At 33.2% G+C, this 19,388-nt stretch overlaps 1 protein-coding gene across 2 annotated transcripts in view; it reads right to left on the bottom strand.

Annotated features, from left to right (window-relative positions):
• Window positions 1-2,159: 2,159 nt before the first annotated feature.
• KIF5B (kinesin family member 5B) overlaps window positions 2,160-19,388 on the bottom strand; it is a 45,487-nt gene continuing 28,258 nt past the window's right edge. The window contains exons 15-26 of one of the 2 annotated variants that reach the window (XM_037837933.1): window positions 18,911-19,054; window positions 13,509-13,697; window positions 12,768-12,885; window positions 12,183-12,244; window positions 11,980-12,089; window positions 11,066-11,167; window positions 10,096-10,156; window positions 9,905-9,976; window positions 9,629-9,733; window positions 8,523-8,739; window positions 7,849-7,981; window positions 2,160-4,635 (exon numbers count right to left, since the gene is read on the bottom strand). In XM_037837933.1, the coding sequence (XP_037693861.1) occupies window positions 4,629-4,635; window positions 7,849-7,981; window positions 8,523-8,739; window positions 9,629-9,733; window positions 9,905-9,976; window positions 10,096-10,156; window positions 11,066-11,167; window positions 11,980-12,089; window positions 12,183-12,244; window positions 12,768-12,885; window positions 13,509-13,697; window positions 18,911-19,054 (1,320 nt within the window). In that variant the 3' untranslated portion in view covers window positions 2,160-4,628. Of the gene's footprint in view, window positions 4,636-7,824; window positions 7,982-8,522; window positions 8,740-9,628; window positions 9,734-9,904; window positions 9,977-10,095; window positions 10,157-11,065; window positions 11,168-11,979; window positions 12,090-12,182; window positions 12,245-12,767; window positions 12,886-13,508; window positions 13,698-18,910; window positions 19,055-19,388 lie in introns of both variants that reach the window. The other variant, XM_037837934.1, reaches the window with a different exon arrangement.

The raw sequence follows: 19,388 nt of genomic DNA, 5'->3' as shown, positions 1-19,388 counted from the left end.
AGCTCTGCTGGCCAGACTGCCGGAGCTCCCTGAGAAGCTGGCCCAGGCTGTGTCAGGCCTGCACTACAGTTCAGCTTCTCCCTCTGTCCAATCTTGCTTCCGGATCCTCCTCCCCACAGGTGCTGATCCATAATCAATACTCTGCACCCTAAACTCAGTCTTAGCATCTGAATCAAATTGCATGGACAAAGACCAAACTAAAAATAGCTTTTGACTCTTGGAAAAGAGGTAAAGGAATCAGAATGGGAAGTGGAAGTCACGGGAAGCTATAATATTTGAATTATATAAAAGAAAATATAGACTGGAAGCAAATTTGCCAAAACTTTAACGATAATTTATTCTGAGGTGGGAAATACGAGTACTTACTTTTAAATTTCCAAACAGTTAAAAATAACCTAGACATCCTACAAGTGGTAATTTCTTAACTTACTGCCTGGTCCTTGTCCAAACAGAGGTGTCAAATTCTGTTGGCTGCAGTTCTAGAATTCTACAACTACATCTAGAACTAGACAATATATGGATTCGGATAAACTTAATGATTTGGATTTTTCATCTATTACCTACTTGCCTCAAAAGTGGTAGGAGCAACCCTAGAAGAATTCTGTTATGCAAATCAGCTGGTTAAAAAGAAATGGACTTACCAAACTGACTCTACTAGTAATAATGTAGTAATATCCATCCCCTATGCTACTTTGCCTACCTGTCAGTGTATAAATTCTCTCTGGTTTCTTCACTTGATAAACTTTTTTATTTCCCTCTGCACCCAATTCCTCACACTAGTTGTGAAAAAAAATTTTTTTCCCTGTTTATTTTGGGAACCCGTTTCCATTTAAACTTCTCCAGGGAAGGAAAAACTGATTCAGAGTCTCAGAGCACATTTCAAAGATAATAACCAAACCAAACCAAACAAACAAACAAAAAAACCAAGGGGGAACAACTGCACAATTAAGTAGTCATCATTGGAAGATGGTAGAGAAACAATTCATTATTTTAACTTGCAAATAAAGGTAAAGAATGAGCATTTGTCCCTGACTTTCCTGTACAAACTGTACCACTGGATAACCAAACAGTAGATGAGAGCAGGTTTCTCTACATAGAAATACTGCAGCTAATAAATGAATGACAGAATGAGAATATCACCACTCTCTAACCCCTAATAAATTAATGTATCTAGGTAATGATCATCAGTTGCTGCTAACAACCCAAAAAGAAACCACCGGACCTGATGGAGGAATTCCACCACCTATGAAGTATCTCCCACTCCCAACAAATAAAAAATCTGAATCTGACCTAGTCTGTGGACCAAAAACAAATTTACAGGAAATACAAAGGACAGAGAAATATGTTAAACAGCTTCACACAGATGCAATCAGCAAAATTTGGGAACTATATAGAATAAATAACCTGCTTTTTCCATAAACTGCAAGAAAAAAAAAATGAGTGATGAAGGGGGAATTTATTGCAACATATGGCCTTTAACTAAAACACAAACTGCTTACAAAAATTGAAAATGTGAATATTTTAAGAAATTATTCATTTTTCAGGTATAATAGTATTTGTTGTATGTTTTAAGGAGTCACATATTGAAATAAAATATTTATGAATAAAAGCGTAAGCCTGGGGGAGTGAGTGGAGGTATGGATGAAACAATATTAGCCATGAGTTGATAATTGTTGACAGTGAGCGATAGGTACTTGGGGCTTCATTATTTATTGCCCACTTCAGTTATATGATTAAAATTTCCCGTAATAAATACTTTTTTAAAACATACACCCCAAAAAGCCAATCACCACCTGAATTTAGGAACAGTCTCTCTCTAGTTTTTCTCCAGCTAGACCTGAATGAATGCTGAGAAAGTATTTGAAAAACAAACTTTAACACTATGCTTATACTGGTCAATAAAACAATTAGGCTCAGATAAGTGGAACACTGTAGACTATATTAAGATAAAATAACAAAAGTGAGATTGATAATTCATTTCTAGCACTTAAATCTTCAGCATTCATATTTAATACCTACTGTCCAAAGAAGCCACAATACATTGGGAAACAAAATTTACATGAATATAACAATAACTTAAAATAGTTACTACTCTGTCAGGACAGAAAGCCAGTTAGTCATATAAAATCAACCTCTTAATTCACTGAATAAGAACGTCATTACATTTCAAAAAATTTTTCCTCTTTATTTAAACATGAAACACATTTACAGCATGCAGGTTACCTTAAAATTATATGGCGTCCTCCCCAAACCAATTATGTCTGAATGTATCTCAAAGAACTGAAAATAAACCAACATATTCCACAGGTAGACTGACTCTTCTCTGTCATCTCGTGTCTAATTGAGGGCTACACACAGTAGTTAGTACTCTTAAGTTAGGCAAATAATTTAACTGATCACCATGAATAAATATTACTTTTATTTCATTGAGTTTCTCTTCTGAGTCATTTAGCAATGCCATTCAGAGGAACGTTAATATACCCAGTCAAAAAAAAAAAAAAAAGAGACTGCAAATTGAAGTGTCAGTGTTCTAAAGGAAGAGAAAATTTCATTTACAAGAGTAAATGGTCTGTTTAATGACCTACCATAGTAAAACGAAACAGTTCCACTGAAAACAAATTTATGAAATTCCTGACACACTCTGTGAAAGGTCTGAAATTATAAATAGAAAAGAAACACTAAGATAAAAAAAAAAACTAACATGCTAGTTACAAATTTATTGTTTCTTTCACAGCACTAATACCCATATACATTACTTACAGGAATGAAACTACCATATTCAGACAAGATATAAAGAATTCTGCTTCATTTATGAATGTTGTCAAAGAAGCATGTTTTTCATTTGAAAACAAAATATAAATGTCTACATGAATGCAGCCAAATGTTTCTCCATTTAGAGAACTATCATCAAAAATATGCTATAGCACTTTTTTTTTTTTTTTTTAACAGTTAGCTGCATTACTTCTGTTTCACTGCACCAAGATTTCATCTCAATTCCTGGAGTGTTTCTTTTTATCGGTCCTAAATGCAACACAATCATTTTAAAGGTTGCAGACTACAATAGCAAGAAGTTTTGACTGTTAAAAAAATAAATAAATAAATTTATCTTTTAAATCAAAATTAATATAAAAGTGGAAATTACAATAGTTAAGGAAATAGAAAAATAAGCCAATTATGATGTGTCTTCTGACTATGGCTCCAAATTTAATACAAATATCTGTGTATAAAACTTTTTCAAAAAGTTAATTCTACCAGCCATACCCTAACACAGAACTTTCCAAGTTTTTCTACTGAGTATCTTAAACCCCCATTTTCTCCTAATTTCTGCTAGAACAGTCATCCCCCCATGATGAAGCAGATATTGACATCTTTTTCCTATTACTTTTATTAAACTGTTGACTTAGTTTAATCATCTGAGGAAGAAGTGACAAAAATAGGTAGACACTTAGTACTAATTACAAAACAATGGGCTATAGCTAACAAAATAATTTATTTAATGAGCATGAGTGACTTGCAAACAATTCATTATTTCCAGGCTAAACAAAAAATAAATTATAGTGTATGACTTAGTGTAGCAGTTTAAAAACACCTCCGGAATTTCAGACCAAAATATACCTACGTATTTTTTAATTCACCATATATCTGTCCTGTTTCTTCACATTTTTTCTCAATTTCCATAGGCAATAAATTTACATCAACCAATACAATACTAGTAAGAAATTATGTCTAATTCTGTAATATCTTCATTCATTTCACTATATGAAAGATAATAAATTATCACCTATCCAAATCTTTTATTAGCTAGTAGGCTCACCAGAATGAAGCAGGGTATTTTCATTCCATCAAGCTATATTGAGTATAGAATCAGGAAGAAGAGAAATACAATTCCTTTTTTCAAACTCTCCTTCTTACATTTGCTTTTGATATTGTGAAGCATTCCTATTCAAAATAACTCAGCATCAGGCATTTCATGAGATTTAATTAAGTAGCCTTGTTCGGTCTCAAATGCCTAGTTCGGGCAGTTTTAAGGTTTCAGTGCTCAAATGGTAGTTTTCAGAAGCAAATTTCAGAAACAATACAAATAATTTTAGCCCTGAAATCACTTAAAGGGATTTTAAATACAGTACTGACCTGATGTATTTTGTGGGCATGTAGTGTTGCATGTAAGTGGTAAAATGTAAGACATTTAATCTAAATGTTTCATCCCTAAAATAAGGAAGACATTTTAATAAGAAAAGAAAAAGAAGCAATAGCAGCTAGTTAATTTAAACTGAGATTAAAAATTAAACACACACACACAAAAAAAACAAAAACAAAAAGCACAACCCTATAAGGTACGATTAGCTTGGCACAGTGAAGACTAAATTTAAGACACGAAAGACAAACTGTGTAATAAATAGGGCCACAGTTGTAAACTGTCGTTTTTTTTCCCCCTCCTAAGACGCCAAAATTGCACTGTAGTTGTGTTGGGAAGCAGCAGAGTTTACAAGAGTCGGTAGGAAACAGCTGTACAGGCCAGGTACAATTTGTACATTAAAAAGGTTATAATTCTACAATCCCAGGGGGTAGAGATTAGTCACTGAATGACTCTGCTTGATACTATGTCCTCTTCATACTTCAATTCTTTTTCAACACCTGAAAATGGGAGAACACATAAAATATATTTTTATTTATTAAAAAACTCGTGCTTAGTTAAGATAATCATACAGAAGAATGAAACAAGCAAATAAAATAAACCAAGAGTTTAAAAACATTTTGGCCAACAACTGTGACCAGTTTCCCCAATATTAAAAAGGGAAATGATTTGATTTTCTTTATTTACCTCTTATGCAGAGCCACTTATGAGCAATAAAGTGTTTAAAAAAAGTCAGACCTTCATTTGCTTTTATTCTCTCCAACAGAACTACCAGAGAAGTGATGTGTGAATTATTTTTGTTTAAAAAGGAAAAGATGGTTAGTAAAATAGAAGCCAACAGAGTGTCAATGACATTCTTAAATCAAGGACCACTAACCAGCAATGTTACATATACAGTACCTGTAAAAATAGGAGGGGGGGAAAGTGGAGTAGAGGAATAGGGAAAAACAAGGAAGAGGTGCAGGTGGTAGGAAAACTGACAGTGAAATAAACAATTCCAGCAATTGTTACCTGGACGCACCCTTTATATTAAACTGCCTACTTACCTTTGCTTTTAGAAAAACCCAACCTATTCAAAGTATTATGTAAACAGCCATGTAAAAAACAACTAAAGGCATCACATCCAGCCAAAAAATAAAACAAGTGTTTTGAGTGTTTTTCTTAATATTTAAAAACTAATTTAAAAATTTCTCTACCTAGTATTTAATTTTCAACAATCACTTAAGTTGATAATATACTCTCACTAAGTCATAGCTTAAGACTGACATAAGAATTTAAAAAAATAAGAACCACTATCCTTTGGACTACCAATGAAACAAGTAGTAATTAACAAGTGTGTTAATTATACTTTCATACTCATTACAAGTATTGAAAACCTAGTTAAGCTAAGTTAGCTTCTCTCTCATGTGCTTAACAGCTGATACCACACTGGCTTCAGAGTTCTACCTTCTACTGAAACCTAAGCTATGTTTTACAAAAGCCATGGTCCATCTTCTCTGCAAATAAGATATGAAATCAAAGTTTACATATGAATTTTAATGTGAAAATATCCCCAAAGGATCGACTTATATCTCTCAATCTCATAGGTGGATAAAGCCCTTGTCCAGCTCCCAATTCCAGAAAGGTAGGAAAAGGCAGCCTGTATCTACTGAATACCCACTCTATGCTACATAAAGACAGCTTAACTCATGTAATTGTTAAGAACTACTTCCATTTCACTAAGAAAGGGGTTCAGAAACGTTGTTCGGGGGGAAGAAGAAAGGCATCTATAACTGTCAGGAAAATCAGCTATTGTATGCATGTCTACTGAAGTGCCACAATATAAAGCACATATAATCTACCATGTAGTCTTCTCAAAAGATGTTTAGTATAAATCCAATCAATGCTTTTCATCTACTTTCCAATTTACAGGGACTGCAGAGAATAGAGGGCGGGGGAAAGAGGCAATTAAAGATAGAAGCAATCACATACATCCAGGTGATATATGCTCAAAATAAGTGGCCTTTTCTCTTCAATAAGTCCATGTTATTAAGGATGTTTGTGTGTACACAGTGCACTTTCTATATTAAAAGAAATATAAAGGACATAATCAAATGCTAACAGCAGCCCTGCATTATATCCTGGTTCAAACAGCTGGAAAGGACATTTTTTAAAAGAAGCAATTGGGAGAAACCTGAATATTGATTGGAATTAGATAATATTAGACAAATACTGCTGATTTTTTTTGTTGTGATTTGTTAGGTTGTTTGTGGCTATATAGAAAAAATGTTGTTTTAGAGGTTTATTAAATACTTAAACCATGAATTCTAATTTATTTTTATAGTGAAGAACTTTAACGGAGTCAAAATGAAAAAGAAATTTTTAAAAAAAGAAATAGAACAATTTGTTCAAGTTCATAAAAGGAGAAAAGTCACAATTCAAACTTAGCTGGAACTTCAAATTTGTGCTCTTTTCCTACACTTTGTGGACGAAAATTATATTCTTGTTAGAAATGTGAATCCTCTAAAATAGTTCGATTCTCTACTCAAACTGAGAATCTATTATGCAAAATGTGAAAATAAAAAGAAGCAAGTTAAAAAAGACTGGCTTTAGTATTTGTCAGAAAAAGTAACAGTAAACCATCTTATGATTATTCAGTACTTTTTAAGTTTCCAAAGCAACTATACATGCTGGGATTTCCTAAAGAGTTCAAATCTGAGTTCCTGTCTTATGATGAAATACTGGGCAATTATTATAGCTAATCAATCATATAATAAAAGAAAATGTTCAGAACATATAGCTAAGTTAAAAAAAAAAAAAAGGAGGCTACAAAGAAGTATATGTAACAGAATATAGTATGTTACCAGAGTATTTATCAACAGTTAACACTTTTTAATCTAAGAGTTATATGTAAAGAAAGCTCTGTAAAGACATACATAATATATTACGTGGTATCTCTATTTTTCTACTTTGTGATATTCTTTATTCCCCTATAATGAACAGACTATTACTTGTATAATAAAAAATAAATGAGTAAATAAGAACTCATGAATGTTTAGATAAACCACCCACAATAGCTAAATGAAAAAAGGGCACAGAATTATCTCATAAAAAAGGAAATATAAATGGTTCAATAAATATATGAAAAACATCCTTTGTTAATAAATCAATCAGAAGCCACTTTTGGCTTATTAAAAGAGAATGCTAAAAACTACCAATATTCAAAACTGGCAAGGATGCAACAAAATGGAAAGTATCCTTAAATAACTGGCAATTCAGTGCAATCTTTTTGGAAAGTAACACGGCATTATGTATTAGAAGTCTTAAAAATGTTCATAGCATCTTGTAATCCCACACCTGGAATCTTCTGGAAATAACCTAAAAGGTGAGGAAGTATGTAATATATTATATATTATTATATAATATATATATATATAATATACATAGGGTTGTATGTATAATATATAGCATAATTAGATAAAATACAAAAAGCTATTAAAAATGATCCAATATGTTAGATTAAAAGGACACAAAATTGAATATAGAGTATGATCTGAACTATGAAGAAATCATGCCAAATAGTACTTTTATAATCACACACAAAAGACAACTGTGACACTAATGTGAGAATTCAAAATACTATTGAACAACCAATGACTGAAATTTTCCATGTATAGCTATGATTCAAAAGCCAGATATAAACTACAAACCTGTGGGCACATGTTAACGCTTACACCTGTTTGCCGCCCCCGCCACGTACTGCCACAGGCTGGCTGTTCTGAACAAATGCGCCACTTCCTCCTCCACGAATTGCACTTGGATGAGTTGGAGAAGCTGCTGGATGTTGCCCAGGACGAATAGGTTTAGCTAATAATAATAATAGAAAAAAAACAAAAAACAAAAACTGAGACTTTAGAATAAACCTTAATGCACAACTGCCAAGACTTTTTAGGTCTCTTCTGTTTGTTCACAACAAATTCCCACTTTTTGTTTTTCTTTGACTTTTTATTTCCCAGCAAATTCCTCTTTTTCTTCTTACTGGTTACATTCTTCCCCCAGGAACTATGCAATCCATGGCTCCTTATAATCTTGTTCTTGCACCAATGATTATCCTAAAGCATGAAATACTGCTGAGGACTAATTTTCTTGCAATTCTCCCTTGGCTTTAATAACACTGATCTATACAGTTTCTTCTATCTCTGACCATTCTTGCTTTTCTAGTTCTTATTTGTCTTCTTGTCCTATAAATGCAGTTATTCCTCAATTTCTCTTTTCCTTCCCAACAATACCATTCTTTTTTAAGTTATAAAATAGAGAAATAGCATGATGCCAACATGTTGTGAATGAATCAGATTATGTTTTCGACTGAAAGAAAACATTCTTTAAGGTTTCAATGTGTTCTACTAACCAATTTGTGCTGAATGTCCTCTTCTGGCCATATTCTTTGACCTGACTGCTTCCTTTATACGATCTACTTCTTGCTGATAGCGTTTGCGATCACGAGAAGCATTTTCTTTGGCTTCTTTCAGTGCTGACTCCAATGCTTTCACTCTCTCAGCTGTAGCTCTAAGTCGCTTTTCCAACTTAGGTAGTTCACAGCGAAGATCTGCATTATCACGTACCAACTAAAAGGTACATAAAGAAAACAACAATTCAAGTTTTAACAAGATGATTATAGAAGTATAAACATCTCACAACTCCTCTTTAGAAGAGAAGTACAACTATATTTTATAGAAAGTATTTCCATTTATCTAATTTAATTTAGGTAGCAACATATTAATTGGGGTGAGGTCGATTGTTCTTTTTCCCTACTATGCAAAGACAATAAGCTCCAACATCAGGGCTAAGTCTCTTCAGTAAGATACTAATCTGGTGGAAATGAATATTCTTTTAGAAATATAAGACTACAAGTAAACAGAAACTTAGCAGGCCCCTTAATAAGTGTTGAAGACAAAAAAGGCTAAAATTTCACAGTACACACATCAGGTTTAGAGTAACAAAGACATAAAACAACAGAGTGTGTTAAGAAATTTTTAAAACAACAATCTTAATCTATCAAGCCAGAATAAAAAATAAGCAAAAACATAAGCATTACTTCTTAAAAAACATAAACTCCCTCATTTTATCATTTATTTCACAGTCTGAGGCATTAAATGTAAACAGATCAAAAAAATTTATTTCAACTTTCTAATTATAAAGATCTGTCTACTGGACATTCAAAAATTACCATGAGAAAATTAAGAAAACTGGTAGGCTTGAAGTCTTCCAGAAGAAATAAGAATTCATGTTTTCATTGGCCTCTTTTGATAACAGGATTGCTAAAAAAAAAATATTAACTCCCCTAAAAATTGCTAGCAGTTTCTTTACATAATTATTCTATATAAAATAATGGAAAGAAGGCTCAGGGTATGAAAATTCCTTAGGGCTTTGAATGGCTGAAGATTAAAATACTTAGCACTCTCAGTTTTAGATTCTTACAATGGTGAGGCTATCACAAACTGTGCCCCTTATTACCTGTTTGTGCACTTTAGTGAGTTGTTCAAGATTATTTTCGAGAAAGGAGATTTTTTGCTTTTGAGCAGCACTGCCTCCAGTGTCATCTGAATCGATCTCAGCACTCTGAGAAAAGAAGACTTGATTAATTCTATGAAAAAACTTAAAGACCGAAAAATTCTAAGCTTAATTCACCAAACTTTTTAGGACAGTGTAAGATTATTTCATTTATGAATACAGAGAATTACAGAGTAAGCACCGTTTATATAAATATCCATCCCAGTATTGTTCTGTTACCTTTTTAACTCTGGTAGCCAGGTCTTGAACAAAAAGCTTCCGTAAGTTGTGTAAAGTTTGAAGTTCTTTTGCCTTGAATTAAGAACAGTAATATTTTTGGAATTCAGACTTCAAATTTAGAATAAGCGGAGGGGAAAAAATAAAAATCATAAAACGTTCCCCAAGCCCACTTATTTTCAAGTTTTTCTTACCACTGTCTCTTCCAAACCCTTCAAGTCTTGTCTTGCTTGTTCTCGTCTATCTTGCATAATCCTAAACAGTGAAAGAATATAAATATATATTTTCAACTTTAATTCCACAAAATTTTACTTTTATTTAGCACAAGAGGTGAACCAAATCCTTTTAATCTTTTTTGATATTAAAAAGAAATATATCAAACATCTCTCAGCAATGGAAGAGGTGAAAAAAAAGTGGCAGAAATCAAAGAATAAGAAATTACTGGAACTATTATTTCTATTTTAAAATGTGCCATGTGTAGCAGTTATTTATTCAAAATGTCTTGGATTAACTGGGAATTACAGAGATTATAAAGTTTTAAAAGCAAAAACATCTTATGCATTTTATGCTAAAACTATTCTAAACACAATTATAGCTGATGTGGATTTGGTGGACTGGTTATCAAATCAACTCTAAACCAGATTTGATTTGATGTGATCATCCCTAACAACAGCCTGTTTCCTTGCCAATTCTCTCTCACATATTCAAGATCTTTGAAAAATTATAGTCATGTGTTTTCTACTTGGTCAGACAGCAGAAAACTGAGTATTAATTATACTTAGTAAATTAGAAAAAATAAACAGTAAAGTCTCTGTTCAAAAGGTAAATCACGTTCTTTACAAGATCAGATTTTACAAAAATTCAATTTTTGCTGTAGGTCCTGAATCTAAATAACTTAATGCCATATTTTATGTTCATTTTCAGGATGGATCCTAAAGTAAAATAGCAAGCAAGCTGATAAAGAGGAATCTGAATCTTGACCATGACTGAAATACAAGACTTTTTTCATGCAAGTACAAGAAAACAATGCAAGTTTTTAAATATAAATCAAACACCCTTTAAGCCCACACAAAGTGAAAAATGTATCCATTGGATATATCCAAAAGAAATGCCTGCAATTCTCTTAGTTTTTGTTTTTAAACTTTAATTAAACCATTTACTCACGTAAGTTCATGTAGTTTCCTGCTCTTTTCCTGATCTGTAGTTTTTAACTTTTCATGTTCTACTCTCAGGCGTTCCTGTTCTAACATCATTTTCTGGTTTTGGCTGATAAAGTAAAAAAAAAAAAACCGAGTATCAACACCACACTTTTCTGAATGCTGTCATTAAAATTTTTCAAACTTGTAACTTTCATAATTTCACCTTTCAAATACCCAAGGCCTACTGTTATTCTGTCCCCATTGGGGAAAAGGGAGGGGGACAGGGGTATAATATTTTTTCATCTTTTGCCTCGAAACCATGACTTCATTCTTTTCTTTACCTTTCATGTCCCTGAATCCTTATCTCTAACTCCATTAGGTATTAACAGTAAGAACTGTGTCCCAAACTTTGTCATATATTGTTTTGTTTTGTTACTCTCCTCTGGTTCCTACTCAAATTGTGACTTCTGACCTGTAATAAATCCTATGCTATGTGGATATGGTTATAGTAGGGAACATATCTTTTAGATAAACTAACTTCCTTTTTTTTTCTTTAATTTTTAACCCACAATTCACAATTTCCAATAAACTCTCAGTTAAGAATTTTTTAAAAAGGAAGTTGAGGAAATGATCTGGAGAGGATTATAGTGACTACTTACAAAAATGGGTTTAAATTAGAGTTTTCTCCTTCTTTTTCTTCTTACAGCATATTTAGATCAAAAGAGCTAATAAATGTTTCAAAATTTTCACCTTAGAAGGTATACTCATAAATGAGAAAATTCCACATTTTCTACATCAAAAATTTTAATTTCAATGAAACAAGCAGATTCTAGTAAGGACATAACTATTGTTCCCTCCTGTCTAAATAGTCCATTTTTCTGAACTAATTTCTTAACATCTCAGCTTAAGAGTAAGAGGAAACAAAAGTACAATACTTACTCTTGAAGATCAGTAATAAGTTTTTCTTTGGCCTCAACCTCATCTCTCAGACTACTAATTTGTTTTTGATGAGTTTCTCTGTGGCTTTGGATCTGCTGTTCAACAGCTTGCTAAAATTTGGGGGAAAAAATGTTATAATCAGACAAAAAATTAATAATGTTGTATTAAAGCAATTAGAATACAATATATAACATCAAACTTGCCTTAACTTCATTTGCAGTCTGAACCTTATTTAAGTGCTCCTTTTCCATTTCATGGACTTTCTCTATTTGGGGAGGGAGAGCAAACAGAAAAGAGGAAATAAGCCTCAAGAATCGTCACATAAACCAAGGAGTCAGTGAGCTTTATGTGGACTATGTCTTGAGAAGTACTTGACTTTAAATTATCCAAATGCAACGTAGTAAATCTTACCGTCCAAGTTCAATGACACATTGGGTAGTTCACTTAGTTATACCTTTTGTATTGATGTTATGGTTTCTCCTATTTACTTTGCATAATCCCAGAACAGAATGGGTTAAAGACATGGAAGAGAAATGCGATCACTTTCTAAGTCCCCTGTGTCAACATTTATATATAAACAACTCATAACTTTAAGTTCTCAGGTTGGCCATTTTCATATTCAAACAGTTTCAAAAGCATGTTTCACAGCTAACATTAAAAAGTATGAACTGTTTACTATTCCAAGTTATCCATATTCTTACTATCCTTTATCAGTGTGGATATGAACTTACTACAGTAATACTAAAGTAAGAATTACATAGACATAACTCATAAGTGGGAGCTCATACCTTGTGCTCGAAGCTGGACTAGTTCTTCACTCAGAGAATCGACAGATTCTTCCAGCTGTCTTTTCTTTTGCTCAACATTTTGAAGGTATTCAGTCAATGACTTGATTTTGGCTTCATGCTTTTGGAAAAAATAAACTAATATGAAGTTCACAAATATATTTTAAGAATATTTGAAAATAACTGAAAGTAAGCAAGTTTTATCAATATATCTAAATACATGATAAATTCAAAGAAGAATTTTAAACTTAAAGGGGCAAGATTTACAATGCTAAAGGATTTAATCAAAAAAGGTCATCTGCATAGCTTATAACATGCGCAAGTAAGGCACTGATGGCTGAAACACGAGATAATATTCTTATAGTCATCCCCATTTAATGTTACCCCCTACCCTCCTTTCACAATCTCTCTCGGTGAATGATTCCAGCCACAAAACTGGAATCAGCCAGAAAACTGATTCCTTGCAATTTTTTTCACCCTAGAATTTATCCAGGTTCTTTATTAGTCATATCAGTCACATTTTTAAAGTAAATATGTGTTGTTAACAGACCTATATTCATAAATATAACCTAGTTAAATAATTCCGGTTGTAATCCTGTAGCTAAACTAGCAAAGCCAAATGACTAAATTAAACTTTTCATTCTGTTACCCAAAATAACTTATTTTTCTGAAAACATGTACAATAAATAAAATTTGTATGTGCCTGTTCAATAAATGAAGAAACTCTTGTTAGGTAACACGTACCTGAGAGATACGAAGCTGGCATGCTGCTAACTCTTTTTCATTTTCTTCCATTTTTTTGTTGCTCTCAGTTTGTGTGCTTTCTAACTGTTTGCAGCGTTTTACCATTGTTTTTACCTCGGATTTCATTTTGCTAATATAGAGCCTTGCAACTGTGAACTCTTCATCTATCATGCCAGTTCCTTCAGGTTGCTGTGACAAAAATATATAAAAAATTAAAGCCAAAAATGTTCAGTATGTGTTTTTCCCATTAAGATTCTAAAATTGTCTAACAAAATAATAAAATATTTTATACTCAATACTCATAAAAAGTCTGGAATTTATTTTTTATATTACTCTTCAATAAAAGGTAAATAAAATACAGCTTAAACTCTGCCAGAGTTTCTAAAACTTAACAGAACAATGTTAATACATGACTACAATTAAAAATATGAATGCAAATCTAAAAAAAGAGACATTTTTCTTGTTTCAATTAGATTTTTGGATTTCCTCACCACAGGACTTCCTCAGTAAAATTCTATGTTAACTGTGTGCAAGTCCAGTTTAAAACTTCATAATAATGAGAAGATGTTTAGGTGGCAGAGAAAGGTGTACATTCTTTAACTGTACAAAATTCCAGTACAAAATTCAGTGTTGAAAATTAAGTGGAGCTTAAGAAGGAAGAAATAAAATGGTCTTTGTTCACAGATGACATAATTGCCTAAGTAGAAAACCCAAAGATGTGACCAAAAAAAACCTTCCTGGAACTAATAAGCTACAATAGCAAGGTTGTAGGATACAAAATTAACATATAAAAGTCAGTTGCTTTCCTATACACCAGCTATGAACAATTGGAATGTAAAATTAAAACAAAATTACCATTTAACAGCATTAAAAAAAGGATAAATATTTAAATATAAGCTTAACAAAATACACACAAGATCTATCAGAAAAACTAAAGAACTCTGATGAAAGAAGTAAGAGGATATCTAAATAAAAGGAGAGACACTCCATGTTCATGGATAGGAAGACTCAAGGTTAAGATGTCAGTTCTTCCCAATTAATTGTTCTAATCAAATTCCCAGCAAACTATTCTGTGGATATCAGCACACTGATTATATGGAAAGACAAAAGACACAAAATAACAAACATAATACCAAAGGAAAACAAAGTTGGAGGACTTATATTCCCCAATGTTAAGACTTACTATAAAACTATATCAACATAAGTGTGTTACTGGCAAAAGAATAGACAGATAGGTCAATGGAACAGACTCAAGAAACAGACCCACACAAATACAGTCAACTAATCTTTGACAAAAAGTAAAGGCAATTTAATGGAGAAAGTACAGTCCTTTCAACAAATAGTGCTGGAACAACAGCAATCACATGCAAAAATATGACTATAGACACATACCTTACATCTTTCACAAAATTAACTCAAAATGGATCATAGACTAAAATGTAAAACTAAAACTTCTAGAAGAAAATAACAAGAAAATCTAGTGACCTTGGATTCAATGGTGACTTTTTACATACAACACCTAAAGCATGAACTATGAAAGAAAAAATTAGTAAGTTGGATTTTATTTAAATTAAAAACTTCTGCTCTGCAAAAGACACTATTAAGGGAAAGAAAAGAAAAGCTACAGACTGGGAGAAAACATTTGTAAAACACATACCTGAAAAAGGACTTGAATCCAAAATACACGAAGAACTCTTAAAACTCAACAATAAAAAAAAATAGGCCAAAAATCTGATCAGACACCCCACCAAAGATATACAGATGGGAAATAAGCATATAAAAAGAAAATTAGCATCATGTCATAGGGAATTACAAATTAAAACGATGAGATACCATGATACATCTACTAGAATGGCTAAAACAAAACAAAACAAAACAAAACAACAAAAAAAAAACCTGCCAATAACAAAAGCTGACAAACTAGTACAGTAACAGGGGCACTCATTCATTTCTGGTGGGAATGCAAAACAGCACAGCCACAATAAAAGATAGTTGTTAAGTATCCGTGACTTACTGGAGGCGAACATGTTCGTAAATGGTTGTTTAAAGGCATGTAACCCACACAGCGCCACAAACCTAAATAAGCGTTAGCATGATATTCTTATAAGGTATGACACTGGTGCAGAGGGTTAACAGAGTGGTATGGAAAAACTACCCCTTATGTATAAATGACTATATTTAATAGGAATATCTTATCAACTCTACACTAATATTAGGGATGAATAATTAGCAGCTGATAAGAGCTCTGGGATGTATTATGTTATGATAATTGTTTAAAGTTGAGAGTGATGATGATTGTACAACTAACTGAAGATAATGTAAGAAACTGACCATTTATCTTGGGATAGAATATATATTAAGTGAAGTCAGGAATCCACTACTTAATAAATCAAGCCCTTGACTTGAGGCTTGCTCTTGTAAAATTTAGGGTTGTAACAGGAGGCTGAGCCCTCCTGTAATTATGCCTAAGAGGCACTCCCAAGGAACCTCTTTTGTTGCTCAGATGTGGCCTTTCTCTCTTTAAGCCCAACTCAGCCAATAAATTCATTAACCTCCCCCCATGAGGGACATGACTGCCAGGGGAATGAATCTCCCTGGCAACATGGGACATGATTCCCAGGAATGAGCCTGGCTCTGGCAGCAAGGGACTGAAAATGCCCACTTGACCAAAAGAGGGAAAATCCTGGAGGTTTCTCTCATGCAAGCTCTAGCCAGACATCCCAAATGACCAGTGTGCCATGCCCTTTCCAAAAGTAGTCCCCGAATACCTAGGTCCCTACCTTGAGATATTATAAAAGATGCACTCACTAAGTTTTATCCTTCAGAAACAAATCCACCAGTGTTCCTATGCCACGCAGGTCCTAAAACCCTGAGGCAACAGCCTCTTTAAGATCAACTATCACATGCAGCCCTCTTCCGCATACTGTCGACATCCCCTTTCAATATGAACAAGTGAGGGTGCTCACTGTGTAGAGACCCCTAACGTTGGAGAAAGAGATTAAGTCAGAGGAAGGGGTAACAACAAACAAGATAAGATTTAACAAAGGTCTGTGAATACTGAAACTTGATATAATTGTAGATTTTTTTTGGATGCTGGAGTGTTGGAATGACTGGATGGAGGTAAATGACATGGTGGAAATGTAGCCTATGGAATCCTTTGGGATTTGCGCTACAGCTGTTAACTGAATTATGCCCTGAAGGTTTTCACCTTTCTGTATATATCTTGTATTGCATAATAAGGAAAGAACTGAAACTGTGTAACTGTTACCCATAACAATTTTTGAATTTACCTATATGACTGCTTGTTCAGCTGTACATAGAGAGATGACACCTTTCTGTTTGTAAGTTATATTTTACAATAATGGAAATGGCTGAAGTTGTAGAACTGTGACGCATGACGTACTTAAAATTTGCTCTTTAACTGTTTGTGAAATCGTACTTTGAAAGTTATCCTATGATGCATGTGTGTTAAAAGTTCACAATATAAAAAAAGATAGTTGGGCAGTTTCTTACAAAGCTAAACATAGGTTTAACATACAATCCAACAATCACATTCCTAGATATTTACTCAAATAAGTTGAAAACTCATGTCTACACAAAAACTTACAGACAAATGTTTACAGCAGCTTTATTCTTAACTACCAGAAAACTGGAAGCAACCAAGATGTCCCTCAGTAGGTGAATGAATAAATAAACTGTGGGACATCCATACAATGGAGTATTATTCAGCAATAAAAAGAAATGAGTTATCAAATCATAAAAACACACGAAGGAACTTTAAGTATATTGCTGAGTGAAAGAAGGCAACCAGAAAAGGCTACATACTTAATGACTCCAACTATATAACATTCCGGATTATAAAAGAACAGTGACTGCCAGGAGTTCGGGGGTAAGGGTAGGAGTCGGGGGGAAGAAAAAGAGGTGAATTACAGGGTTTGTTAGGGCAGAAAAACTCTTCTATATGGTACTGTAATGCTGGATGCACGACATTACACATTTGTCAAAACCCACAGAACTATAATACACAAGGCCTTAAATAAAACAAAACAAAACATTAACTGCAACTCATCAGTGCTTACTGATGTTCACAGGAAAAGATTTAGACAGCAGTGATGAAGATACTAAGGATCCACAGATTCCTTTATGCTATCGCTGGCTCTGCCACTAAACATAAGCCATTTCCACTCTTTATCTCTATGCTTTTACGACCTTTTCAATTACATTTTGATTATCTGAATATGAAATGAAAAGATTTTTCTAAGGAGAAGTTGCAAGTCTACAAAGGAAATCTTCAACACCTTTCTTGTGGCTCAGTGATATGAAGTAAATACTGTAGTTTTCCATACTGAAGTCTCCACATACCTCTACACCCCACATTACTTCACCATAAAAGGGATAGGACAGAAGGTTCAGACTGATGGTGAAGAGAATGCAAGTCAAGTCACCCAGTATTTAACAACACTTTCCCTTTGTTTTAATGAGGTGGGTCAACAATAAGAAATGACATAAGAAGGGTCGTTAAGAATCCTTGCCTCTGCCAATGAATAGCATCTTTGAGTAACACCACAGAAGAAATGTGTACTCCATACTGAAAATGTGTACTCCATACTGAAAACTTATTTCGTTTCGAATTATTGTTAAACTAGGCTTCTTAGTAGGCTTTCGCTATAAACCCAAGTATAAGTCAGTTATCTCTGTCACTATAATTAGGCTTCAATCAAAAAGTAAAGTCCAAACAAATACCTACTGCAACATACAGATCTTTCACATTATGTGCAGGTTTTTGTAGTTAAAGAGCTTAAGTTTGCTTTTTTCGGTCTAAGTTTTATTTGGTCTAAGTTCCAGGTCACTGAAACTTTTACCACCTGCTTAGTGATAATATATCTATTATCACTATCTTTAAATAAAGATTCCTAGAGAAGAAAAAAGGCATTGATGAAACAAGTATGCCAAAATTATAACTGATAACTCTAGGGTTTGTTATATTCCCTCTACTATTGTATGTTTGAAACGTCCACACTAAAATTTTTGATGCTCATCTTTTATCTTTATTAAGCAATCATAGGCCAATTTATTTATGAATCATTTTATTCCCTAAGCTATCTTCCCTGCTGTTCCAATTACCTACTTTCATGTATGATAATTTATTAACGTAACTTCTAAGTGCCAAAACTTCAAGTAGCAGAGGAAAGAACCAGACCAATAAATGCTACTTAACGAACACATCTCCTTGGGACCCCTCTTACTCTTTCCCTCCTTCTTCATCTATTTAAAATGGAGTTAATACCATTTATCACACATGGCTATTGAGGATGATGGTAATAGCTGTGAAAAATAAATAACAGAAAAAAGTTTGAGTTGTGTACAGATAATTACATTTAATATTTTATTATTATATTTACCTTTACGTCATTATTTCCTACAGCAATTCCTATTTCTGCCAGGTCTTTTAGTAAAGATGCCATCATCTCAGCTGCTCGTTTTTTCTGGTGATTGGTCATTTCCTTAAGTTTCTGAAGCTCAGCATCTATACTTGCTAAAGTTGCCTTAAAGACCCAAAAACAAAAGGCACAGTTAAATCTATTAAATGAAAACTCAAACACTATTCAAAGATATTTCAAGTTTTCCAACTAGCACTCACAAAACCACATATTTTCTGCTTTCATTTTGTTCAACCATCTACTGGATTCTGGGCTAGCTTGCAGCTCAAACTTGCAGACCTAACAGAGTGTAAAGCAGTAATTACATAACATTCCATTAAAAGCAGACAGTGTTAATGCTTCTACAGTAAATATTTAAATTAACAACTGAACAGCAATATTGTAAGCATATAAAAATATGCTGAACACCAGGGGTTTATAAATTCTACTGCCACAATTT

Source organism: Choloepus didactylus, chromosome 5, assembly GCF_015220235.1.
Source record: "Choloepus didactylus isolate mChoDid1 chromosome 5, mChoDid1.pri, whole genome shotgun sequence".
In the NCBI taxonomy this organism is placed as follows: Eukaryota; Metazoa; Chordata; class Mammalia; order Pilosa; family Megalonychidae; genus Choloepus; species Choloepus didactylus.
The sequence above is the reverse complement of the archived record's forward strand: the minus strand, read 5'-3'. Positions and strand labels throughout refer to the sequence as shown.